The sequence below is a fragment of the Aotus nancymaae genome, unplaced genomic scaffold (genome assembly GCF_030222135.1).
Source record: "Aotus nancymaae isolate 86718 unplaced genomic scaffold, 86718_ANA_hifiasm-v0.15.2.pri h1tg000028l, whole genome shotgun sequence".
Lineage (NCBI taxonomy): Eukaryota > Metazoa > Chordata > Mammalia > Primates > Aotidae > Aotus > Aotus nancymaae.
The window spans coordinates 32237448-32264620 of NW_026988441.1; the positions used below are offsets into that span (position 1 = coordinate 32237448).

At 50.1% G+C, this 27173-nt stretch overlaps 1 protein-coding gene across 3 annotated transcripts in view; it reads right to left on the minus strand.

Annotated features, from left to right (window-relative positions):
- Window positions 1-27173, minus strand: part of MAST1 (microtubule associated serine/threonine kinase 1) — a 42299-nt gene that overhangs the window by 4497 nt on the left and 10629 nt on the right. For all 3 annotated transcript variants that reach the window (XM_012435878.2, XM_012435877.2, XM_012435875.3), the window contains 18 exons: window positions 21292-21452; window positions 21054-21129; window positions 20696-20905; window positions 18674-18775; window positions 18462-18594; window positions 18314-18381; window positions 12440-12519; window positions 12142-12350; window positions 5486-5624; window positions 5253-5385; window positions 4950-5115; window positions 4322-4423; window positions 4031-4153; window positions 3344-3453; window positions 2119-2297; window positions 1793-2040; window positions 937-1143; window positions 498-727 (listed from right to left, as the gene is read on the minus strand). In XM_012435878.2, coding sequence (XP_012291301.2) covers window positions 498-727; window positions 937-1143; window positions 1793-2040; window positions 2119-2297; window positions 3344-3453; window positions 4031-4153; window positions 4322-4423; window positions 4950-5115; window positions 5253-5385; window positions 5486-5624; window positions 12142-12350; window positions 12440-12519; window positions 18314-18381; window positions 18462-18594; window positions 18674-18775; window positions 20696-20905; window positions 21054-21129; window positions 21292-21452 — 2676 coding nt within the window. The remainder of the gene's footprint in view (window positions 1-497; window positions 728-936; window positions 1144-1792; window positions 2041-2118; window positions 2298-3343; window positions 3454-4030; window positions 4154-4321; window positions 4424-4949; window positions 5116-5252; window positions 5386-5485; window positions 5625-12141; window positions 12351-12439; window positions 12520-18313; window positions 18382-18461; window positions 18595-18673; window positions 18776-20695; window positions 20906-21053; window positions 21130-21291; window positions 21453-27173) is intronic.

The following is a 27173-nucleotide window of genomic DNA, read 5'->3' on the forward strand; positions in this document are numbered from 1 at the left end:
CTGGGTTTAAGCAATTCTCTGCCTCAACCTCCCGAGTAGCTGGGATTACAGGTACATGCCACCATACCCGGATATTTTTTGTATTTTTAGTAGAGACAGGGTTTTACCATCTTGGCCAGGCTGGTCTTGAACTCCTGACCTCATGATCCACCTGCCTCGGCCTCCCAAAGTGCTGGGATTACAGACGTGAGCCACCGCGCCTGGCCAATTTTTGTATTTTTAAGAGACGGAGTTTCACCATGTTGGCCAGGCTGGTCTTGAACTCCTGACCTCAAGTGATCTGCCCACCTCAGCTTCCGAAAGTGCTGGGATTACAGACCTGAGACACCACACCCGGCCTATTCTTCCCATTTTGGAGATGAAGAAATAGGCTCAGAGAGGGAAGAGGCATAGAGGGTGACAGAGGAGTCTCACCCAGGCTGCCTGGTTTGAGCTGGAGTGGCCTTCTCCCCCTAACCCTTCACTCTGGGATAGAGACTCCACCCATGAGTACTCACCCAGACAATGTGGTGGACACTGTAAACATCCGAGTCACCCATGTAGACACGGATGGCACGCAGCGTGAAGCCATACTTCTTGCCTGACCGCTGGATGGTGATGGGGGAGCGGAGCCCACTGACAGCTGGTGAGTAGTCCCGGCTGGGTGAGGAGTCCCGTGAGGATGGGTTGGAGGACAGAGATCGTGGCGACATGGGACTAGCAAGGGGTGAGCTTCCATGTGGGTCCACTACAGACACAAGACAATGGTCAGAAGTCAGAGCCAACAAGACACACGACTCCCTGTATCTGCTCCTCCCTCCTCCCAAGTCTAAGTGGCAGAGCAGTCTCTGATTTGTCCATTCTGGAGCCAATCACGGTGGACAGGGAAAAGCATCATTTTCACTGGTCTGTCCTGCCTGAGGCAGCCCCTCCCCTGCCAGGTGGGGCCAGCATTACCTGCAGGAATCATGACAGATAAGGCAGTGGCTGAGGCTGACTTGATGACTTTGCCCCCAGTTCGAGAAGGCCTCTTCTCTACTGCCGCGTCCCCTGACATCTGCTGGTGCCGCGCCCGGCGCAGAACCAGGTCATTGGTAGCCCTTGGGCCTGATGCATCCCCATCCTTCGAGGGTGGGCAGAGGTCGCCTGGGCGTGAGCGGTCAGCTGCAACAGAAAGCAGGAGTGTTAGGGATCAGTCCAAGACCAGGGATTTCCCACAGGCTGTTTCCTTGTCTGGAATGTTCTTCCCATTTTTACCCCCGATGGTCAGTGAGTTTCATCCAAGCAGGTAACCTGCATCCCGCACCCCTGCTCATACAGTGATACAGTCTGTATCTGTCTGTATCACTGACTGACCATGGTATTGGGGTGTTTCTAACGTTAAAAATCCCAAATTGGGCTGGGAGCAGTGGCTCATGCATGTAATCCCAGCACTTTGGGAGGCCAAGGCAGGCAGATCACTTGAGGTCAGGAGTTCGAGACCAGCCTCACCAACATGATGAAACCGCATTTCTACTAAAAATACAAAAATTAGCCGGGTGTGGTGGCGCATGCCTGTAATCCCAGCTACTCGGAAGGCTGAGGCATGAGAATAACTTGAACCTGGGAGACGGCGGTTGCAGTGAGCCGAGATCACACCACTGCACTAAAGCCTGGGTGGTGGAGTGAGACTCTGTTTCCAAAAAAAAAAAAAAAAAATCCCAAATTGGAGTGTGAATAGTAGCGAGATCTTACATAAACAGCACCAGGCTTATGGGATGCACACTATATGGCCAGTAGGACATTGGGGAAGGCAGCACGATAGGGCACTCACGGGCCTCGGAGTCCCCGGCGCTGGAGGTGCCTTCTCCTTGAGTCTCCTCTTTTGGGGCGCGTGCATCCAGCGAGCCAGGGGGATCGGAGCTGGGCCGGGGAGGCCTGCGCAGCCTGGCCTCATCCTCGTCCTCTTGCGGGGCGCTGAAGCGGCTGGGCTCCAGCAGTGCCGAGAAACGGCGGCGGGCGCCCAACGGGGGACTGGCCTCTCCCTCCAGGAAACTGGCCTCGGACGCGGAGAATCGCTTGCTGCAGGGAGGGGGTGTGGTCATGAAAGACACGCCCCCTTCAAACCCCGCCCCCAAACTCCGCCATTCCCCTGCTCACATCTCCGGAGAGCCCCCTCTCCAGGTCTTCTCACGCAGGGTCAGGCCGCCCAGCCCCTCCCTTTTGCCGGCCACCTTCTCCTCGGGGCCCTTGGTGCTCGGCTCCCGCTTGCTGCTCCCTGCAGCCGCTATTGGGGTCTTGGGCTCGTGCTGAGACAACTGTTCCATGCTGCTATACACCTGTAGGTGGTGGTGGAAGGCAAGTCCAGTCCCAGGCTCCACCTTCACTCCGGAGCTAATCAGCTTCCTGGCACTAGATCCCCCGCAAAGCGCACTTCACCTTCCGAGGCCTGGCCTCGCCCAATTCTGCATCCCCACCCCACAAAGTTAGGCCCTGCATTTTATTCTAGGCTCTGCCCCCTACAATGCCCTGACCAATCTGCTCTCCACACAACCCCATCTTCCCAGCAACCCCCTTAATTTAGCCTCTCCCAGGCTAGGCCCTGCGCCCCTCTACAAGTTGCTTCTCAAAGCAAGACCTATGGCTTCTCTGTTACTAGAAAAATATAAAAATAGCCAGGCGCAGTGGCTCAAGCCTATAATCCCAGCACTTTGGGAGGCTGAGGCGGGTGAATCACGAGGTCAACATATAGAGACCATCCTGGCCAACTTGGTGAAACCCCGTCTCCACTAAAAATTCAAAACAATTAGCCGGGCATGGTGGCGCAAGCCTGTAGTCCCAGCTACTCGGGAGGCGGAGGCAGGAGAATCGCTTGAACCCAGGGGGCGGAGGTTGCAGTGAGCCAAGATCGCACCACTGCACTCCAGCCTGGCGACAGAGTGAGACTCCATCTCAAAAAAAAAAAGAAAGAAAGAAAAAAGAAAAAGAAAAAGTAAAAGAAAAATAAATAAATTTGACATTTTGGGCTGGATGAAAAATAAATAAATAAATAAATGAAAGCAAGACCTCGCTGGGCTTTGCCCCGCCCTGGCTGCTGGCCTCACTCCCACGTCCTGACCCCGCCCTGTCCAGACCTAGCCCCGCCCCACCATGGCCTCATCTGCCCTACTGTCCTGATTCCTGCTAGATTCCACTCAATGCCAAAGGCCCGTCCCATAGACTCCCGAACCTGCCTCCCGCCTGGCCTTACCACTCTCAGACCCCCGCGCCATCAATAACTTCCAGCACTTGAGACCTTGGGCACCAGGGAACCTGTTTCTCACTGTCTCTCCAAGCCCCATCCCTCCAGGGGTCTCGCCCTGTCCCACACCCAGCCTTGGCACACCTTGCTGAAGCGCGGAGAGCAGGAAGAGAACTGGCGGATTTCCACGGGCTCCTCCTCCGTCGTGTCATCCTCGTCATAGGAGTTCACGTGGTGATACCTGTCTGAGCGGGCTGGGGAGGGGGTATGGGCTGCGACTGCGGGTACGGCTTTCCTCTTCGTATCACATCCCCACAGGAGCCCAGTCCTGGTCAAGCCAGGTCTACAGGTCTGCAGATCAGGCCACGCCCCTGCCTCATTAGTGTATTTAATTTAGGCTCCACTCCCAGACTAGGTCCTTGCCCCATTCTCAGTGGCACCGTCTAGCCCCACCTCCAAAGAGGCCACGCCCCCAGATCCCACCTACAGCGTTCTGCACCCTGGCCTCACCCCAGGTCATTTTGAACTCCAGAACCTCTCTCTAGCTCATATCCAAGCTCACCCTCATAACTCACCCCTGTCCAGGCCCCATACCTACCCCAATCTCAGGTTCTTACCTACATTTTAGTCAAAGCCCCACCCCGTGTTAGCTCCGCCCCACGTGGCCCCGCTCCCGAGAAAGTCCCGACCCCACCAAAAATACCGCCTTTACACCTAGGCATCACATCGTGGTACCTAACCGGGCCCTATCCCAGGCTTTACTTACCCCAGGGTCCCTCTTCCCGGAGCCCACCCCTCGACCCAGGCCGTGTGCCTCGTGTCCCCGCTCACTGTCAAAGTAGCTAGTGTCATCTTCCGACTCTAGGTGGGGAATGAACTCGGCCTTCTGCCTCAGCAGCCCTGTCCAGTCCAGGTCTCGAAAGAAACTGTGCTGCTTCACCTCAAAAGCACCGCCTGGGAGGGAAAGAATTCCAGCCACAGCTGATGGCCAGCCCAGCAGCCCAGCCCGGAGCTCCATTTCTTTGGCCCCAGGGCCACAGCACAGGTTGGGCCTGGGGTTTTGGAGTCCTACTCTCCATCACTGGGCCCTCTGCCCTCAGCTTCTCTGCATGGCAGACTTACCTGCCCCAAGCCTGACCAGAGGGTTGGTCTGCAGGAGGCTGGATATGAGGAGCTGGGCCTCTGTGGGTAGGGCCTCATCTCCCTCGGGCCACAGGATGTCATCTGCAAAACAAAATGGACTTGGGGGTGTCTTTTTTTTTTTTTTTGAGACAGAGTTTTGCTCTTGTTGCACAGGCTGGGGTGCAATGACACAATCTTGGCTCACCACAACCTCCGCCTCTTGGGTTCAAGTGATTCTCCTGCCTCAGCCTCCCAAGTAGCTGGGATTACAGGCATGCACCACCATGCCTGGCTAATTTTGTATTTTTAGTAGAGATGGGGTTTCTCCATGTTGGTCAGGCTGGTCTCGAACTCCCGACCCCAGGTGATCCGCCCAACTCGGCCTCCCAAAGTGCTAGGATTACAGGCATGAACCACCACACCTGACTTTTTTTTTTTTTTTGAGACAGGATCTCACTGTGTTACCTAGGCTGGAGTACAGTGGCAAGATCATGGCTGACTGCAGCCTTGACCTCCAGGGCCCAAGGGATCCTCTGAGGGGTCACTTTTGAAGTCTCTGGAACCCTGGGCCAGTCCATCTCCCCGTGCACCCCATGCCCTACCCCCTGTGCACTGCAAAGCCACATACCACTGATGACCTGTCCAAATAGTTCTTCTGGCGTGTCTCCAAAGAAGGGCACACAGCCCACCAGGAACTCGTAGAGGATGATCCCCATGGCCCACCAGTCCACTGGCTTGCCATAGCCTTGACGCAGGATGACCTCAGGTGCGATGTACTCTGGGGTCCCACACACCTGGGGGCAGGCTGTCAGCCCACGCCCTGGCCACAGGAGGGCCCTCGAGGGAGAGCTGTGCCCCCCACCAGGCCCTGGGCCCCCGAGGTCCTGCCGGGTCATTCCACCCGCAGCGACCCCCATGCCCGCACACACACCTGTTTGTCCAGGAACTCCCGGGCGTCCTTCTCGATGTGGCCTTCATACAAATTGGTGGTGAGGCTCATGAGCCCCATCTTGGAGAGGCCGAAATCTGTGAGCTTGATGTGACCCATGGAGGTGATAAGGAGGCTGCAGGCAGAGGCAGGGGTCTCAGGGACAAGGCCCTTTCACTCTGCCTCCTGGCCTCCCGAGGAGCAGAGAGGAAGTGATGGGAAAGATCAAAGCTCACTTGTCAGGCTTGAGGTCGCGGTGCACGATTCCATAGTTGTGTAAATACTCCAGGGCTAGCACAGTCTCAGCAAAGTACATGCGGGCCATCTCTACGGGCAGCGCTCCGATATTCTTCAGCAGGGTGGCACAGTCGCCGCCTGCAAGCCAGGGAATGGGCCCATGTAAAGAGGGAGACATTCCTCCCTCTGGACATGTGCCATAGCCCCAACTTCTCATGTTATGTTGTATACCCATTTACAGATAAGGGAAACTGAGGCTCAGAGAGGAGCCTCCCTCTCTCCAGGTTCTCTACTGGGTTCTTCTTGTCCTGTTAGCCATTCTCCAAAGTTGGTGTCATCAGCTCATCTTATACACAAAGGGATGGAGACTCAAAGAGAGGCTGGGGCATGCAGGCAGTTGTTGGTGGAGGTGACATTTAGTTGGGGAACGAGACTGCCCACTTATCAACTGCATCTGGAAGCAACTCTAACTCCTGATGTCTGAACCTTGACACTAGGAGCCTTAAATGCATATTCTTGGCCTTCTCCAGATTTTTTTCTTTTTGAGATTTTTTTTTCTTGCTCCATTGCCCAGGTTAGAGTGTGGTGGCAAAATCACAACTCACTGCAGCCTCAGCCTCTTATCTCAAGCAATCCTCTTGCTTCAACCTCCTAAGTAGCTGAGACTACAGATGTGAGCCCACCATGCCCAGCTAATTTTTAAAAAATTGTTCTTTAAGGCCGGGCATAGTGGCTCACACCTGAAATCCCAGCACTTTGGGAGGCCAAGGTGGGCGGATCACTTGAGGTCAGGAGTTTGAGACCAGCCTGGCCAACATGGTGAAACCCTATTCCCATGAAAACATACAAAAGTTAGCCTGGCATGTGGCAGGCACCTGTAATTCCAGCTACTCGGGAGGCTGAGGCAGGAGAATTGCTTGAACCCAGGAGGCAGAGGTTGCAGAGAGCCAAGATTGTGCCACTATAGTCCAGCCTGGGTGACAAAGCAAGACTGTCTAAAAAAAAAAAAAGTTTTTTGTAGAAACAGAGTTTCATTGTACTGCCCAGGCTGGTCTTGAACTCCTGGGTTCAAGGGCTCCTCCTGCCTCAGCCAAAGTGTTGGCTGCTGCACCTGCGCCATCACCAGATTTACTGTAAATGACATTGGTATTTCAGTCTATCAATATCTATTTCCTTTTCTTCTTACAAAGGCTAGATTTCCTTCCAGGTGTGGCAACTGGGTCAGTATATAACCCAAGTTGCTCCAGTGAGTCAGCCCTTGGAATTTTCACTCTTTTCCTGTAAGAATTGCTAAGCTCATAGAATCTAAACTGAGATCTGCTAGATGGCAACCTTGCTACACAATGGCTTGTCTAGAATGAAGCCCACACATGGGAGTTCAGAGCCAAGAGATGGAGAGGTTCCTGATGGAATGGTTTAAGCACCTAGATCCAGCCGTTCCTAAAGGTAATATTGGTGTTTCAATCATCAATGACCAAGAAAGCCAATAGATTTCTTACTTTTTTCTATTATTTTTTCTGCCAGATTCTGCTGGGTTTCAGAAACTTTCTGAGGGTGGGGCCCAGGACTCTACATTTGATACATCTATTGTGTACTCAGAACCCACCACAGAGATATTAATTCTTCCCCCTTCTCTCCACCTCCGCCATGACCCTGGACTAGTGCAGTCTCCTACCTCCTATTCTCCTGATTCTGCTCTGCCCACAGGTGCCAAATGGATTTTCTTTTCTTTTTTTCTTTTTTGAGACAGAGTCTCACTCTGTCACTCAGGCTAGAGTGCAGTGGCTCTATCTCAGCTCACTGCAACCTCTGCCACCTGAGTTCAAGTGATTCTTGTTCCTCAGCCTCCTGAGTAGCTGGGAATATAGGCGTGTACCAACACTCCCAGCTAATTTTTGTAATTTTAGTAGAAACAAGGTTTCACCATGTTGGGCAGGCTGGTCGTGGACTCTTGATCTCAAGTGATCTGCCCACCTTGGCCTCCCAAACTGCTGGGACTACTGTCATGAGCCGCTGTACCTGATCTCCAAATGGATTTTCTTAACACATAAATCGGATCATGTCAAATCTACTTAAAACCCTCCATTAGCTTGACATGGTGGTGGCTGCCTATAGTTTCAACTACTTGGGAGGCTGAGGTGGGAGGCTCGCTTGAGCCCAGAAGTACAAGGCTGCAGTGAGCTATGAACACACCACTGCACTCCAGCCCCAACAACGCAGTAAAAATGAAACAAAACAAGGCCAGGCGAGGTGGCTCACACCTGTAATCTCAGCACTTTGGAAGGCCAAGGTGGTAGGATCATTTGAGGCCAGGAGTTCGAGACCAGCCTGGCCAACATGGTGAAAACCCATCTCTACTAAAAATATGAAAATTAGCCGGATGTGGTGGCACACACCTGTAATCCTAGCTACTCAGGAGGCTGAGGCAGGAGAATCGCTTGAACCTGGGAGGCAGAGGTTGCAGTAATCCGAGATCACTCCACTGCACTCTAGCCTGGGTGACAGTGTGAGTGAGAATTCACCTCAAAAACAGAAAAGAAAAGAAAAGAAAAGAAAAAACAAAAAACAATGCTCCCGTGGCCTTCTGTTTTCCTCAGAATGAAATCCAGTGCCATTCCAGTCTCCGGAACGCCCTCCTCATCCAGCACCCCTTCATCCTCATCTCCCCTCCCTTGCTTGCTTGGCTTCAGCTCCCGTGGGCCTCCTTGCCACTCCTCCAAATCCAAATTGTCACCTAAGAGAGTTTGCACCACCAGGTCATTTATCCCATCATAATCCATGCTCTAAAAGCTCCCTGCCTGCCTCCCCATCACCTCCTCCACCCTCATGGACCTCCTGTCCTCACTATGAAATGTCCTGGTTGGGTGAGGTGGTTTATGCCTGTAATCCCAGCACTATGGGAGGCCAAGGTGGGCTGATCACCTGAAGTGAGGAGTTCAAGACCAGCCTGGCCAACATGGTAAAAACCTCATCTCTACTAAAAATATAAAAGTAAGCTGGGCATGGTGGTGGTGCACCTGTAGTCCCAGCTACTAAGGAGGGTGAGGCATAGGAATCGCTTGAGCCTGAAAGATGGAGGTTGCGATGCACCAAGATCGCGCCACTGCACTCCAGCGTGGGTGAAAGAGTGCAACTCCATCTCTAAATAAATAAATGAAATGTCCTTATCTCCTTTGGCTTGCTTTGTTTGTTTAATGCCTGTCTATACAAACCAGAATGGAACCTCCCTCCATAACGGGGAGATGTCTCTGCCCCTTCTGTGCCACTGGCACCTAGCACAGCATGTGACATGAGGGAGATGATGAGGAGGCATTTGTTGAGTGACTGGATGGCTGACTGGAAGGCTTGGAGGTGGCACAGCTGAGGCCCCAGGGATCATGTGTGTGTCCTAATAGCCACACCATGTGTACTTTTGAATAACAGATGGCTTAACATTTTGGGTGAATACATGCACAGATGGATTGATTGAAAACAATATATAGCCGTGCCCTGTGGCTCACGCCTGTAATCCCAGCACTTTGGGAGGCTGAGGCGGGAGGATCACCTGAGGTCAGGAGTTACAGACCAGCCTGGACAACATGGTGAACCTGTGTCTCTACTAAAAATACAAAAATTAGCCAGGCGTGGTGGTGCATGCCTATAATCCCAGCTACTTGGGAGGCTGCGGCAGGAGAACTGCTTGAATCCGGAGAGGCTGAGGTTGTAGTGAGCTGTAACTATGCTACTGCACTCCAGCCTGGGCGACAGAGTGAGACCTTGTCTCAAAAATAAAAAAAGGTAATGGACAGATGCATATGGAATAATAGATAAATAGGGCATTGGCAGATTGACTGATGATGAGTGAGTGGATGATAAACAGATGAACAAATGAAGAGATAAATATATTCAAAGGCCAGGCACAGTGGCTCACATCTATAATTTGGAGGCTGAGGCAGACAGATCACCTGAGGTCAGGAGTTTGAGACCAACCTGTCCAACATGATAAAACCCAGTCTCTACTAAAAATACAAAAAATTAGCTGGGCATGGTGGCGTGCACCTGTAATCCCAGCTACTCGGGGAGGCTGAGGCAAAGGCTGCAGTGAGCCGAGATCATGCCACTGCACTCCAGCCTGGGTGACAGAGTGAGACTCCATCTCAAAAAATAAATAAATGAAAATAAAGATGAATGGCTAAAAAATAGCTATACAGTTTCGACCGGCTGGACCTGCCCCTGGGTTCTTCCTCAGAACACAGCCTTTACATTCTGTTGTTGTTGCTGAGAGGAGTCTCACTCTGTCACCCAAGTTAGAGTGCAGTGGTACAATCTCCGCTCTCTGCAACCTCTGCCTCCTGGGCTCAAGCAATTCTCCTGCCTCAGCCTCCAGAGTAGCTGGGACTACAGGGTACATGCCATCAGACCTGGCTAATTTTTGTATTTTTAGTAGAGACGGGGTTTCACTACATTGGCCAAGCTGGGCTCAAACTCCTCGTCTCAAGTGACCCACCTGCCTCTGGGATTACAGGCATGAGCCAGCTCACCTGGCCAGTTTTTTTTTTTTTTTTTTTAATAACAACAACAGACCAGGCATGGTGGCTCGCATCTGTAATCCCAGTCCTTTGGGAGGCCAAAGTGGGTGGATCACCTGAGGTCAGGAGTTTGAGAACAGCCTGAACAATATGGTGAAATCACATCTTTACTAAAAATACAACAGTTAGCCGGGCATGGTGGTGGGCACCTGTTGTCCCAGCTACTTAGGAGGCTGAGACAGGAGAATTGCTTGAACCAAGGAGACAGAGGTTGCAGTGAGCCGAAATCATGCCATTGCACTCCAGCCTGGGCGACAAAGCAAGACTCTGTCTCAAAAAAAAGTTACAATGACAACAACAAAAATGGATGTACAATGAAGTCCTAGTGTAAACTATGGACTTTCGTTAGTAATAATGTCACTATTAGTTTATCACTTATAATAAATTTCCTGTACTAACACAAAATGTAAATAAATATGGCAAACTGGAGGGAATGTGGGAGAGCGTATGTGAGAACTCTACGTGCTATCTCATGAATTTTTGTGTAAACTAAAACTTCTCTAAAATAATGAAGTCTTAATTTAGAAAAACAGGTATATCATGGTAAACAGACATACGGATGGACAAACAGATGGACAACCACATGGATGGATGGATGCATGGATGGATGGATGGATGAATAAACAGATATAGGCTGGGTGCAGTGGCTCATGCCTGTAATCCCAATGTTTTGGGAGGCTGAGGCAGGGTGATCTCAGACTAGCCTTCGTGAAGTGGTGCAATCCTGGCTCACTGCAACCTCTGCCTCCCATGTTTTAGTGATCCTCCCACTTCGGCCACAGGAGTAGCTGGGATTACAGGAATGCACTGTCTGGCTAATTTTTGTATTTTTAGTAGAGAAGGGGTTTCGCCATGTTGGCCAGGCTGCTCTCAAACTGCTGACTTCAAGTGAGCTGTCTGCTTTGGCCTCCCAAAGTGCTGGGATTACAAGAGTTAGCCACCATGCCCAGCCTAAAAAAGATTTTTTTTTTTTTTTTTGAGATGGAGTTACACTCTTTTTCCCAGGCTGGAGTGAAGTGGCATGATCTCAGCTAACTGCAACCTCCACCCCCCGTTTTCAACAATTCTCCTGCCTCAGCCTCCTGAGTAGCTGGGATTACAGGTGCCCACCACCATACCCGGCTACTTTTTGTATTTTTAGTAGAGACACGGTTTTGCCAGGTTGGCCAGGCTGGTCTCGAACTCCTGATCTTAGGTGATCCACTTGGCTCAGCCTCCCAAAGTGCTAGGATTACAAGCATGAGCCACCATGCCCGGCTTAAATTTTTTTTTTTTTTAATTAGCTGAGTGTGGTGGTCCGTATCTGTAGTCCCAGGTATTTGGGAGGTGGAGGTGGGAGGATTTCTTGAATCCAGGTGTTTGAGGCTGCGGTGAGCTGTGATCACACCACTACACTACAGCCTGGGCAACAGAGTAACATCTTGTCTCAAAAATAAATAAATAAAATAAAACAAGCCTGGCACAGTGGCTCATGCCTATAATCCCAGCACTTTGAGAGGCCCAGGCAGGCAGATCACTTAAGGTCAGGAGTTTGAGACCAGCCTGGCCAATGTGGTGAAACCCTGTCCCTGCTAAAAATAGAAAAATCAGCCGGGCATGGTTGCACAGGCCTGTAATCCCAGCTATTTGGGAGGCTGAGGCATAAGAATCGCTTGAGCCTAGGAGGCGGAGGTTGCAGTGAACCAAGATCATGCCACTGCCCTCCAGCCTGGGCGACAGAGCAAGACTCTGTCTCAAAAAATAGATAAATGAATAAACAGATAAATAAAATAAAAGTAAACACGGTCATGGATATATGGATGGAAAAACAGATGGATTAGCAAATCAATAGACTGAAGGATGGATGGATGGATAATGGGTCACAGAATGAATGTATCTATATTGAATGAAATGAAAAACAAATCCATAGATGACTGAATAAATATGTAAGTGAAATGGAAGGACGAATCAATGACGGGAGAAATAAACAGGTGGCTAAACATACAGGCCGATGAATCAATGTGGTGACTGTGGCTCAGGCAGGCCACCCGCAGGCCTGACCAGTGAGCATGGCCCCATCTTCCCTGCAGCCCCGCAGGCAGCCACACCTTCCACATATTCCATGACCATGCAGAGGTGGCGCCGGGTCTCGAAGGAGCAGAACATGCCGACCACAAACGGGTTCTCGGCGAAGGTGAGGATGTCGCGCTCCACGAAGGCCTGCTGGATCTGGTTGCGGAGGATCAAGTTCTGCTTGTTGATCTTTTTCATGGCAAAGCGCTGCCGCGTGTCACGGTGCCGCACCAGGTAGACAGCGCTGCAGGGGGAGAGAGCGAGGACCGGCCATCACCTCCGAGACACCCGGCCTCCGCCACCCTCCCCCCGCCAGAGCCCCGGGTGGCTCACCCATAGGCACCGTTGCTTATGAGCTTGATGGTATCAAAGTCATTCTCCCCGGGTGGTTTCTTGGCCTTGCTGCTGCGGCCCTTCAGGGGAAAGATGGAGACCGCCACCATCATCATCATGAGAGTAGGATGCTTATTATTTCACTTTACACATGGGGAAACTGAGGCACAGAGAGGATGAGGGAGTCCTTCATCCAAGTGCCACAATGAAAGAGAAACAAAGTTAGGACTCGAACCCAAGGCTGACTCTGAAGACAAATTCCTATCTTCTTCCATTAGGAAAGATAGCAGGAAACCTACAAAATAGTCAACCTAACATATAAAAATATATAAATCAGTAACAGAAGCCTAACAATTGAAGAGAAAAAAGTGGGTAAGACAACTACAGTTAGAGTTTTGTCATTGTTGTTGTTGTTGTTGTTGTTGTTGAGACAGAGCCTCTCTCTTGCCTAGACTGGAGTGCAGTGAAGCGATCTTGGCTCACTGCAACCTCCACCTCCCGGGTTCAAGTGATTCTCCTGGCTCAGCCTCCTGAGTAGCTGGGATTACAGGTGCATGCCAGCATGCTGGCTAATTTTTGTATTTTTAGTAGAGATGGGGTTTCACCATGTTGGTCAGGCTGGTCTTGAACTCCTGACCTCATGATCTGCCTGCCCTAGCCTCCCAAAGTGCTGGGATTATAGGCATGAGCCACCAGGCCCAGCAGGTTTTTTTTTTTTTTTTTTAGATAGGTTCTCATTCTGTTGCCCAGGCAGGAGTTCAGTGGTGCAATCCCAATCACAGCTCACTGAAGCCTCCACCTCTTGGGCTAAAGTGATTCTCCTGCCATAGCCTCCCAAGTAGCTGGGACCACAGGCACATGCCACCATGCTAGGCTAATTTTAATATTTTGGTTTTGTCATCTTGCCCAGCCTACTCTTGAACTTCTGGGCTCAAGCAATCTGCCTGCCTTGGCCTCCCAAAGAGTAGAAACTACAGGCATGAGCCATTGAAACCAGCCAGAGTTACAGCTCTTAAGCATATTAAGATTCTCGGCCAGGTGCTGTGGCTCATGCCTGTAATCCCAGGACTTTGGGAGGCCAAGGCAAGAGGATCACCTGAGGATGGGAGTTCGAGACCAGCCTGGCCAACATGGTGAAACCCCATCTTTACTAAAAATACAAAATTAGCCTGGTATGGTGGCACATGCCTGTAATTCCAGCTACTAGGAGGCTGAGGCAGGAGAATAGCTTGAACCCAGGAGGCAGAAGTTACGGTGAGCTGAGATCTCATCATTGCACTCCCGCCTGGGCAACAAGAGCAAAACTCCATCTCAAAAAAAAAAAAGATTATCAGTCTCACTTATAATAACAGAAAGGCAAATTACAACTACCACAAAATACCATTTTTCACCTAGCAGACTGGGGGGAAAAACCCAAAATCTGACACCCTCTATGTGCAAAGATGTGGGTGAACATACCTTACTGTTGGGAATATAAACTAGTGTTTGGTACAGATCAGAAACACAAATAAATATTCCCTCTGACTCAGCAATTCCACTTTTAAACTTATGCTACAGATATGATTGCACATGTGAAAAATGGCATAGGTACTATCTTGTTCATTGTGACATTGCAAATAATAATCTATATGTTTATCTATAGGAAATTAGCTAAAGAAACACATGTTATATAAAGAAACATTGTGCCACTGTTAAAAATAATGAGAAAATGCTCTGTCTATGGATTTAGAAAGTTCTCTAAAGTTATTTTATTTATTTATTTATTTATTTTTTGAGATGGAGTCTCGCTTGGTCACCAGGCTGGAGTGCAGTGGCATGATCTTGGCTCACTGCAACCTCCGCCTCCTGAATTCAAGCAATTCTCCTGCCTTAGCCTCCCGAGTAGCTGGGACTACAGGTAGGCATCACCATGCCAGGGTAATTTTGTATTTTTAGTAGAGAAGGGGCAGGTACCCAATATCACAGGACTACCCCCACTCAGCTGGTTCCATCACAGTATTATTAGAACTTCTTCTTATTTTTTCTTTAAAATTTATTTATTTATTTATTTATTGAGATGCAATTTTGCTCTTCTTACCCAGGCTGGAGTGTAATGGCACGATCTCGGCTCACCGTAACCTCCAACTCCCGGGTTCAAGCAATTCTCCTGCCTCAGCCTCCAGAATAACTGGGATTACAGGCATACATCACCACGCCCAGCTAATTTTTGTATTTTAAGTAGAGACAGGGTTTCTCCATGTTGGTCAGGCTGGTCTCGAACTCCCATTCTCAGATGATCTGCCTGCCTTGGCCTCCCAAAGTGCTGGGATTACAGGCATGAGCCACCACACCTAGCCCATTTTTTTTTTTTTTAAGTTGAGACAGGGTCTTGCTATGTTGCCTAGGCTGGTCTCGAACTCCTGGGCTCAAGCAATTCTGCCACCGTGGCTTCCCAAAGTGCTGGGCTTAAGGCACAAGTGACTACACCCAGCACTAGAACTTCTGGCTTTTCAAGAGAAAGACCAAACACAGGTTCTGAGGCAAAATCTTTCCATTTTTATAGTTTGCTTCATTTTTTTTTTTTTTTTTAAGATGGAATCTCACTCTCTCACCGAGGCTGGAGTGCAGTGGCACAATATCGGTCCACTGCAATCTTTATCTCCCAGGTTCAAGCTATTCTCCTGCCTCAGCCTCTTGAGTAGCTGAGATTACAAGTGGGCACCACCATGTCTAGCTAATTTTATGGTTTTCTGTTTGGTTTTTTTTTTTTTTGAGACAGAGTCTCTCTCTCTTGCCCAGCCTGGAGTGCAATGGCCCGACCTCGGCTCACTGCAACCTCTACCTCCAGGGTTTAAGTGATTCTCCTGCCTCAGCCTCCCAAGTAGCTGGGATTACAGGTATGCACCACCACACCTGGCTAATTTTATGTTTTTAGTAGAGATGGGGTTTTACTGGGCCGGGCACGGTGGCTCACGCCTATAATCCCAGCACTTTGGGAGGCCAAGGCGGGGGGATCATGAGGTCAAGAGATTGAGACCATCCTGGTCAACCAGGTGAAACTCTGTCTCTACTAAAAAATACAAAAATTAGCTGGGCATGGTGGTGCATGCCTGTAGTCCCAGCTACTCGGGAGGCTGAGGCAGGAGAATTGCTTGAACCCAGGAGGCGGAGGTTGCGGTGAGCCGAGATTGCGCCATTGCACTCCAGCCTGGGTAACAAGAGCGAAACTCCGTCTCAAAAAAATAAAAAAAAGAGATGGGGTTTTACCAGGTTGGCCAGGCTGGTCTCGACATCCTGACCTCTACTGATCCACCCGTCTCAGTCTCCCAAAATTCTGGGATTACAGGTGTGAGCCACCACCTCCAGCCCAAATTTTTGAAAAACACTAGGCAGTTCAGAGAAAACACATGTGTTGCCAATGGGGTAGACATCTCCACTAGACATCTGGAATATCTGCCAAAATGTGGCTGGCCTGGGAATAGAATTGGCAATTTTCCCCATGTTGAGCTGCCATTAACACATACAGCCAGTTAGCTTGCTTGAAAACCCATGCAGGATTCTTTAATAAGTTAAACATGTCTTACCAATAAGTGCAGAGTAGTAAAAAAAAAAAAAAGAAAAAAAGAAAAAGAAAAATAAGTTAAACATAGAGCTCCCAGCCAGGCATGGTGGCTCATGCCTGTAATCTCAGCACTTTGGGAGGCCAAGGTGGGCAGAATCAGGAGTTCAAGACCAGCCTGGCTAACATGGTGAAATCCCATCTCTACTAAAATACAAAAATTAGCTGGGCGAGGGGGGTGCGTGCCTGTAATCCCAGCTACTTGAGAGGCTGAGGCAGGAGAATCCCTTGAACCCAGGAGGTGGAGGTTGCAATGAGTTGAAGTCATGCTACTGCACTCCAGCCTGGTGACACAGCAAGACTCTATCTCAAAAAAAAAAAAAAAAGAGCATATGATCCAGAAATTCCACCTCTAGACGTATACCCTAAAGAACTCAGAACAGTTGTGCGGCCAAATATTGTATACTTATGTTCATAGGAACGCTATTTACAACAGATGAAAGATGGACAACCCAATGTTCACCAGTGGATGAATAGATCTATCCATTCAATGGAATATTACTCAGTCATAAAAAGGAATGAAGCAGTGACACATGCCACAACGTGGATGAACCTCAGAAACGTTATGCTAAGTGAAATAAGCCAGACACAAGAGGCCAAAGAGCATATGACCCCATTTATATGAAATATCCAGAAAAGGCAGATCCACAGAGAGAGAAAATAGATCAGTGGTTGTCAGGGGCTGCAGGAAGGGAGGAAATAGTGAGTGCTTAATGGGTGTGAGGTTCCGCTTTGGAGTGATCAAAAAGTTCTGCAACTACATAGATCTAATGGCTGTACCACATTGTGAATGTAAGAAATGCCACTGAATTGTTTGTTTTTATTATTATTTTCTTTTTTTTTTTTTTGAGATGGAGTCTCTCCCTGTTGCCCAGGCTGGAGTGCAGTGGCGCAGCCTTGGCTCACTGCAACCTCTGCCTCCTGGGTTCAATCGATTCTCCTGCCTTAGCCTCCCCAGCAGCTGGGATTACATGTGCATGCCACCATGCCCAGCAAATTTCTGTGTTTTTTTTTTTTTAATCTTTATTCGATGAAAAAGGTTTTCTTTTTTTTTTAGATGGAGTCTTGCTCTGTAGCCCAGGCTGAAGTGCAGTGGCACAATCTCAACTCACTGCAACCTCCGCTTCCCGGGTCCCAGTTCAAGTAATTCTCCTACCTCAGCCTCCCAAGCAGCTGGGATTACAGGCACGAGCCACCATGTCCAGCTAATTTTTGTATTTTTTTTTTTTTTTTTTTTTTGAGACGGAGTTTCGCTCGTTACCCAGGCTGGAGTGCAATGGCGCGATCTCGGCTCACCGCAACCTCCGCCTCCCGGATTCAGGCAATTCTCCTGCCTCAGCCTCCTAAGTAGCTGGGATTACAGGCACGCGCCACCATGCCCAGCTAATTTTTTGTATTTTTAGTAGAGACGGGGTTTCACCATGTTGACCGGGATGGTCTCGATCTCTTGACCTCGTGATCCACCCGCCTCGGCCTCCCAAAGTGCTAGGATTACAGGCTTGAGCCACCGCGCCCGGCCAATTTTTGTATTTTTTAGTAGAGACGGGGTTTCACCATGTTGGCCAGTCTACTCTTGAATTCCTGAACTAGTGATCCACCCGCCTCGGCCACCCAAAGTGCTGGGATCACAGGCATGGGCCACCCTGACCGGCCTATTTCTGTACTATTAGTAGAGACGGGGTTTCACCATATTGGCCAGGCTGGTCCTGAACTCCTGATGTTCTGACCTGTCCTCCCAACAACATGCTGAGCCACTGTGCCCAGCCTAATTTCATTTTTTGAGACAGGGTCTCACTCTGTTGCCCATGCTGAAGTGCTATGTGACCATGGCTTACTGAAGCCTTGACTTCTTGGGCTCAAGTGATCCTCCCACCTCAACCTCCAGAGTAGCTGGGAATACAGGGGCGCACCACTATGCCCAGCTGATTTTTTATGCTGCCCAGGATGGTCTCAAATGCCTAAGCACAAACAATCCTCCTGCCTCGGCCTCCCAAAGTGCTGGGATTACAGGCCTGAGCCACTGCACCCAGCCCCAAATTGTTCATTTTAAAATGGTTAAAAAGGTAAATTAAATTTTATGTTTGATGGATTTTAATATGACAAATAAGAGGCCACAGAGGAAGAGCTATTATTAATCCCATTTTACGGATGGGAAAACTGAGGCTCAGAGTGCAGACCAAGAGATCCACACAGCCTGAGGGCAAAGAAGCTGGAGATGAGCCCCACCCTACCCTCCCAGGAACCAGGGTACTGACCGCTTGGCCACCCAGCCTTACCTCGGAGAGATCGTCCTGCTCAGGGGTGTTGGAGCCACCGCTGTCCTGTTCCTCCAGGTGCACCACGTCTAGGGAGGGACTGAGAGTCAGCACAGGCTGGAGTCCGGGCCTGCTCACCCTCAGTCCCCCTGTGCCCACCAGCCGGCACCTGGAAAGGGGTCACGGGTGAGGCCCAGCTGGCGGATGATATAGCGGGGGATGTCCGTCTTGACAAGGTGGCCCTCCTTGGCGTGTCCCTCAGCTGCCTCCAGCAGATGGTAGAACTCCTCAGGGTTGAATTCCTGAGGCAAGGCAGGAGGGGGCTCGCCACAGGCTCCTAGGGTCCTCCCACCCACCCCAATGCATGCCCAGCCTTCTCACCAGGCACTCCAGCAACCTCGCCGGGCGTGAGATGATAATAAGCAACTTCTTCACCAGCTGAGTGACGAAGGCCACCTCCAAGCTCTCAGAGCGTTCATAAGCCTGTGGCAGGGGACACAGGGGGACAGGGCTCACAGACACCCTGCTTCAGCCCAGTCCATCCCTCAGCCCTTTGGAGTACACACTGCTGCTACTGTCGCATTTTACAGATGAGGAGACTGAGGCCCAAGCCACACAGTAAAAATAATGAGGCTGGGTGTGGTGGCTCACACCTGTAATCCCAGCACTTCGGGAGGCTGAGGTGGGTGGATCACTTGAGGTCAAGCATTTGAGACCAGCCTGACCAACATGATGAAACCATGTCTCCACTGAAAATACAAAATTAGACAGGCATGGTGGCAGGTGCCTGTAATTCCAGCTACTCGGGAGGCTGAGCAGGAGAATCGCTTGAACCTGGGAGACGGAGGTTTCAGTGAGCCGAGGATGTGCCACTGCACTCCAGCCTGGGCAAGAGAGTGAAACTCCATCTCAAAAATAAAATAAAATAAAAGTTAAAAATACAAAAACTAGCCGGGCATGGTGGTGTGCACCTGTAATCCCACTACTCAAGAGGCTGAGGCAGGAGAATCTCATGAATATTGGTGGAATTAATGAATCATCAAGTGATCCTCCTCCCTCAGCCTCTCAAGTAGCTGGGAAAACAAGTGTGTGCCACTACACCTAGCTGATTTTTTAAAAACTTTTTTTATTGTTTTAGAGATGGGGCCTTGCTATGTTGCCCAAGCTGGTCTCAAACTCCTGACCTCAAGCAATCCTCCCACCTCAGCCTCCTAAGTACCTGGGACTGCAGGTGCACGCTACTGCAAATGGACATTCATGCATCAATTTATGCAACATGTGTTGAGCACCTACTCTGTGCTGGGTATCATTCCAAATAGCAGGGACATAGCAGTGAACAGAACACAAAACACCCCGCCCGCCCCCACCACCTATGGGGCTGACATTGGAGAAGAAGAGACATGAAATAAAATAAGCAAAAATACACAGTATGATGGCTGGTGCTGGGTGTCAAGGAGAAACTAAGAAGAAAGTGGGTGATAAAAGTGAGCAGAGTTTAATATTTTATTTTATTTATTTATTTATTTATTTTTGAGACGGAGTTTCGCTCTTGTTACCCAGGCTGTAGTGCTATGGCTCGATCTCGGCTCACTGCAACCTCCGCCTCCTGGGTTCAGGCAATTCTCCTGCCTCAGCCTCCTGAGTAGCTGGGATTACAGGCACGCGCCACCATGCCCAGCTAATTTTTTGTATTTTTAGTAGAGACGGGGTTTCACCTTGTTGACCAGGATGGTCTCGATCTCTTGACCTCGTGATCCACCCACCTCGGCCTCCCAAAGTGCTGGGATTACAGGCGTGAGGCACCGCACTCAGCTATTTATTTATTTTTTGAGATGGAGTTTTGTATTATTTTTTGAGATGGAGTTTCGCTTTTATTGCTCAGGCTGGAGTGCAATGGTGTGATCTCAACTCACTGCAACCTCCACCTCCCAGGTTCAAGGAATTCTCCTGCCTCACCCACCCAAGTACCTAGGATTACAAGTGCCTGCCACCTCACCCAGCTAATTTGTGTTTTTAGTAGAGATGAGGTTTCCTCATGTTGGTCAGGCTGGTCTTGAACTCCTGACTTCAGGTGATCCACCCGCCTTGGCCTCCCAAAGTGCTAGGGTTACAGGCGTGAGTCACCGTGCCAGGCAGAGTTTAATATTTTAAATGGCTGGGGGCCACCTAAGAAGCCACCTGGGAAGGTGATATTTGAGCAAAGACCTAAAGGAAATCAGGGAGGTGAAATTCCTGCCTATACACTCAGGAAGAGAACACTTCTACCCCTGAGTCCTCAGCTCCGCGCCAGTGCCTGGCACGTGGTAGGAGCTCCCTGAATGGATGTGGGGTGAAGCAAGGGGTGCATTGGGCACATTTGGGGGTGCCGAGCCTGAGATCGGCCCAGCCTCCCTGTGCACTCACGTCTTGAAGGAGCTTCTCCAGGTTTTCCTGCAATTCGTAGAAGTAGACGGTGGTGATGAGGCCGTCGCGGGACTTGGTCAGGCAGTCCCGGGCCAGCTCGATGATCTGGTGGTGGATGAAGCTGAGCACGCCATCGGCCAGCGGCAGAACGCTGTCGGGTTCGTAGGCGCGGGCGAAATCGCGCAGCTTCTCCTCCATCTGCGCGGTGGCCTGCGGGAGGGACGGAGGAGGGGCGCGGGGCTGTGCCCTGAGGCTGTGGCCGCCAGGAGCCTACGCTGCGCACGGAGGCCGCCAGGGGGCGCGCGGGGATAAGGCGAGCGAGAGTCCAGGCCGTCAGGTCACCCTGCGACCGCCTCACCTTCGGGAACCTCTCCTTGTAGACATGATTCATCATCACGATTTCGTTGTCGTAGGAGGAGGGGGAGCGCCCGGGGCTGCGGGGAGAGAAGCCCATTCTGTCCAGTTCCCTGTCTCCAAGCCCGCAGAGAGGCCCGCCCTGCCCCCAGGTGTAACCCTTTTATTCGCGGGGACAGGGGTCTCTCAATACACCAGTCCTCAGACCACCACCTTGGTACGAAGAAGGGATGCCTGCTCACCTGAGGCTCCGCGAGCGGGGCCGCACGGCTGGGGAGCGACGGCCACCATCCTCGTCTGTGATGCTCTCGGTGCTCCCAAAGTGTTTGGAGAGGAAGTGGAGCTCGTCCACCGTGGGCTGGTAGGGCAGCTGGTGCAGGCGCTCCTGGGAGGAGCAGGAGGACTGGGGAGAGGGGCGGGGCCGGGGTCAGAGCCACCGTGGGCCCCCCCAACAGCTCGGGACCCTGAACTGGGACTCCCAGGGTTGATGGGGCCACTGGGCAAGGCCAGGATCAGGACCTGATTTATGATTCTTGGATCCAGGGTCCTGGCTGGGACTCTTAGCTACATACAGGTGGACAGGGACAGACAGGGGTGGAGACAGTGAGTCTGTTAAAGCTTGGGTCAAGTCATGAGCCTCCTCTGTTCAGAAGAGGAGTTTTTTTTAGTAGAGACAGGGTTTCACCATGTTGGCCAGGCTGGTCTTGATCTCCTGACCTCAGGTGATCCATCTGTCTCTGCCTCCCTAAGTGCTGAGATTACAGGAGTGAGCCACTCCACCCAGCCGAGTGGCTTCTTTGATGGTCCTTGGACAAGACAGGCAAGCTCCTTCCTCAGGGCCTTTGCAGGGGCTGTTCCTCTGCTTGGAACACATCTATTATGAATTCTTCCTTCTCATCCTTCAAATCTTTGCTTCAATATCAGCCCTCAGGAAGACCTCCTCTGAACGCACACCCTTTATTCCCTATCCCTACTCTATCTTGTTTCCTCTTGCCTTATTATTATTTTCATTATTATTTTAGAGACAGGGTCTCCACTGAGTATAGTGACTCACACCTGTAATCCCAGCACTTTGGGAGGCGAAGAAAGGAGGATCACTTGAGACCAGGAGTTTGACACCAGTCTGCGCAACATGGTGAAACCTTGTCTCTATTTATTAAAATTATTTAAAATTAGGTTGGGTGCCGGGTGCAGTGGCACGTGCCTGTAGTCCCAGCTACTTGGGAGGCTGAGGTGGGAGGATCGCTGGAGCCCAGGAGTTCTGGGCTGTAGTGCACTATGCTGATGGGGTGTCCACATTAAGTTTGGCATCAATATGGTGACCTCCCAGGAGCAGGGCACCACCAGGTTGCCTAAGGAGGGGTGAACTGGCCCAGGTCAGAAACAGAGCAGGTCAAAACTCCCGAGCTGATCAGTAGTGGGATCGTGCCTGTGAATAGCCACCGCACTCCAGTCTGGACAACACAGCGAGACCCCTGTAGGGTGGAAACCCCGCAAGTGCCATGGCAAGGGTATCAAGTCTCAGACTGTTCCCATATAAATATTGATTTAGAAAAGAATTAGAAATGTAGGCACATAGTTAATCCTTTATATAATCATATATAATCTTATAGTTGTTACTCACTTATAATCATAAAGATATATACTCAATATAACCTTTGATTTTACTAATGACTCTCAGGTTATGAAGCATGGAACTGAGGGGACATTGTGAACAAAGTGATCCTAAGGCAAGCTGCTCTAAGCCCTCTGTCACGCCACATAAGGGCTGCTGGAGGGCGCCTCGGCTGTGCGGCAGCACCAGCGCTGGGAAAGCGCCCGCTGTTTAGCCAGCTAGGGAAAGAGATGTCCAAAATGACCGAGACCTCTCCTTCCTGGGGGAGTTAGGAGAAAACTCCGCTTCTCCAAGCTCTTGTGGCAAGGCCTGACGGCTGTCAGGGAGGCCCACAGACATCCGGGGGCTTAACTGTCTCTGTGTGATGCTGTGCTTCAGTGGTCACGTTCCATGCCCACTCTCACGCCCTGCTTCTGCGCCTGGTTTCTCTTTTTCTTAAAAAATAAGAATTAATAATAGTAACATAATCTTAGTGTCCTTGATATTTCTGACAAATTGCAAAGAGTGCTAAAGCATCAGCTTTTCTCCTCTCCTCGGCTACTTGAAAGTCCTGGACCCCCTATCTTCAAGACACGTAATTTACCTGACCCCATCACCGACCACCAGTACCTCACCCTGCCTTCCCTCCCCCCTGCTTTGTACTCAATGAAATTCAGAGTGTCCAGGCACTCGATGCCACTGAAGGTCTCCACACTTTGGTGGGGAGTGGACCCCCGAGTCCAAACTCTTTTCTCTATCTCTGTGTCTGTGTCTTTTATTTCTATAGTTTCTCATCTCTGCACCAGTAGGGAGGGGCTCACAGAACCCTATAGGGCTGGACCCTATAGACCCCGTATCTTAAAAACTTATATATATAAATAAATAAATAAAATTAGGCCAGGTGCGGTGGCTCAAGCCTGTAATCCCAGCACTTTGGGAGGCCAAGGTAGGCAATTCACGAGGTCAGGAGTTTGAGACCAGCCTGACCAACATGGTGAAACTCTGCTTCTACTAAAAATACAAAAATTAGCCTGGTATGGTAGTGCATGCCTGTAATCCCAACTACTCAAGAGGTTGAGACAGGAGAATGGCTTGAACCCAGGAGGCAGAGGTGGCAGTGAGCTGAGATCATGCCCTTGCACTCCAGCCTGGGCAACGGAGCGAGACTCTGTCTCAAAAAGAAAAATATATATATCTAAAATTTAAAAAAAGGGGGAGAGACTGTCTTGTGTCACCCAGGCTACAGTGAGGTAGTGCGATCATGGCTCATAGAAGCCTTGAACTCCTGGGCTCAAGTAATCTTCCCACCTCTACCTTCTGTGTAGCTGGGACTACACTATGCTTGGCTAATTATGTTATTTTTGCAAAGACAGGGTTTTGCTATGTTGCCCAGGCTGGCTTCCAACTCCTGGGTTCAAGCAGGAACCCAGGCCTCTCAAAGTGCTGGGATTGAGGGCTGGTACAGTGTGGCTCATGACTGTAATCCCAGTACTTTGGGAGGCCGAGGTGGGCAGATCACCTGAGGTCAGGAGTTTGAGACCAGCCTGGCCAACAGGGTAAAACCCCATCTCTACTAAAAATATTTAAAAACTAGCTGGGTGTGGTGGTAGGTGCCTATAATCTCAGCTACTTGGGAGGCTAAGGCAGGAGAATTGCTTGAAACCAGGACGCAGAGGTTGCATGCAGTGAGCCAACATGGTGCCACTGCACTCCAGCCTGTGTAACAGAGTGAGACTCCATCTCAAAAAAAAAAAAAAAAATGTGCTACGATTACAGGCATGAGCCACTATGCCTAGCCCTCCTCTTACTTTATTTCTTTTTTTTTTATTATTTTACTTTATTTTATTTTGAGACAGGATTTTGTTTTTGTTTTTGTTTTTAAGACAGGGTTTCACCATATTGGTCAGGCTGGTCTTGAACTCCTGACCTCAGGTGATCCGCCCACCTCAGCCTCCCAAAGTGCTAGGATTACAAGCGTGAGCCACCGCGCCTGGCTGAGACAGGGTTTTTCCCTGTTTTCTCTGTCTCCCAGGCTGGAGTGCAGTGGCTTGACCTCACCTCACTGCAACCTCCACCTCCTGGCCTCAAGCAATCCTTACATCTCAGCCTCCCGAGTAGCTGGGACTACAGGCGCAAGCCACCACACCTAGCTTTTTTTTTTTTTTTTTTTTTTTTTTTGGTAGAAACAGGGCTTCATCATGTTGCCCAGTTGCCCAGGTTGGTCTCAAACTCAAGTGATTTTCCTGTCTCAACCTCCCATAGTGTTGGAATTACAGGTGTGAGCCACCAAGCCCCACCAAATATCTTTTTTTTTTTTTGAGACAGAGTCTTGCTCTGTCTCCCAGGTTGGAGTGCAGTGGTGCGGTCTTGGCTCACTGCAATCTCCACTTCTCGGGTTCAAGCAATTCTCCCTGCCTCAGTCATCTGAGTAGCTGGGATTACAGGCTTCCACCATCATGTCTGGCTAATATTTGTATTTTTACTAGAGATGGGGTTTCACCATGTGGCCAGGCTGGCCTCAAACTCCTGACCTCAAATGATCCACACGCTTCAGCCTCCCAAAATGCTGGGATTACAGACATGGGCCACTGCACCCGGCCAGAATGATATTTTTATTTTTATTTTTTGGTTTTTTGTTTGTTTGTTTGTTTGTTTGTTTTTGAGATGGAGTTTCGCTCTTGTTACCCAGGCTGGAGTGCAATGGCGCGATCTCGGCTCACCGCAACCTCCGCCTCCTGGGTTCAGGCAATTCTCCTGCCTCAGCCTCCTGAGTAGCTGGGATTACAGGCATGCGCCACCATGCCCAGCTAATTTTTTATATTTTTAGTAGAGACGGGGTTTCATCATGTTGACCAGGATGGTCTCGATCTCTTGACCTCATGATCCACCTGTCTCGGCCTCCCAAAGTGCTGGGATTACAGGCGTGAGCCACCACGCCCGGCAGAATGATATTTTTAAACATCACATTGCTCACTTCCCATCCATCTCTTTTATTTTTTAAATTAGTGTACAGTATCTGTAGTCTACAGAATCACAGTTTTATTTATTTATTTATTTGAGATGAAGTCTCACTCTGTCACCCAGGCTGTAATGCAGTGGCATGATCTCAGCTCGCTACAACCTCTGCCTCCCAGGTTCAAGCAATTCTCTGCTTCAGCCTCCCAAGTAGCTGGGATTACAGGCGCCCACCACCACGCTTGGCTAATTTTTGTACTTTTAGTAGAGACGGGGTTTCACCATCTTGGCCAGGCTGGTCTTGAACTCCTGACCTTGTGATCCACCCGCCTCAGCCTCCCAAAGTGCTGGAATGACAGGCATGAGCCACTGGTGCCTGGCCATCAAACTGAAATTTTAGTACAATTTAGTATAAAGAAATAAAGCCATTCCATGGCTCCCCACTGGATTTAGAATAAAGCCTCCCTCGCTGACCTAGCTGACAAGGTTCCAGCCTGATCAGGGTCACTGGCTGCATCATCTCTATTCCTCCCCCGCAACCCAAAGTTCCAGTCACACAAGGCTACTTTCAACTTTCCAAACACTGCCAGTTCTCTGTGCTCTCTAGAGGTCTGCACATGCTGTTCCCCCTACCTGGAACACTCTTCTCCCCTCTCTTCCACCTGCCAAACTCCTGCTGGTCCTTTGTCTTGGCTTCAATGTCTCCTCCTCCAGGAAGCCTTCCTTGACAACCCCCCAAGCTGAGTCACATGCCTCTCCTCTGCTATCACTTCACCTTGTGCTACTTGCATCAAAGTTCTGACCATTTTAGCTGGGCCTGGTGGCTCGTGCCTGTAATCCCAGCACTTTGGGAGGCTGAGGTGGGTGGATCACCTGAGGTCAGGAGTTCAAGAGCAGCCTGACCAACATGGCAAAATTCCATCTCTATAAAAGAAAAAGAAAAAACCAAAGTTTTGACCATTCTATTTTGTGAATGCCTTCTTCCTGGCTTGTCTTCCCTTATGAGGGCTGCAGGAATACTTGCAGTCTGGCCCAGCTTATAGAACCCACCTACTGTATGACAGTCTCATGATAAATGTCTGCTGAACATTGTGCCAATGGATGGAAAAGGGAACCATGGGCATGGGTAGAAAAGGGAGCAGATGGAGAGACTTTGGGTATTGCAGGGGGTGAGCAAATGGGCTCTGGGTGTAAGCTGTGTACTGATGCAGCCCAGCTGCTGACATCAGGGTAAATGGCTTAACTCACAGAGCTTTATGCCACCAGCTGTAAATGAGTGAGTCAGAAATGAGTAGAAAGGGTCCTCCCAGAAATGTGTTCAGGGCAGAGAATAGGGCTTTGGGTCGGGTGGATCCATAACTCTTTAATAGATAGTCAAGTGGACACTCTTGAAGAATGGGGAAACCCAAACTCTCTCTCTCTCTCTCTCTCTCCCTCTTTTTTTTTTTAAAGACAGGGTTTCACCATGTTGGTCAGGCTGGTCTTGAACTCCCGACCTCAGGTGATCCGCGCGCCTTGGCCTCCAAAGTGCTTGGATTACAAGCGTGAGCCACCACGCCTGGCCTTTTTTTTTTT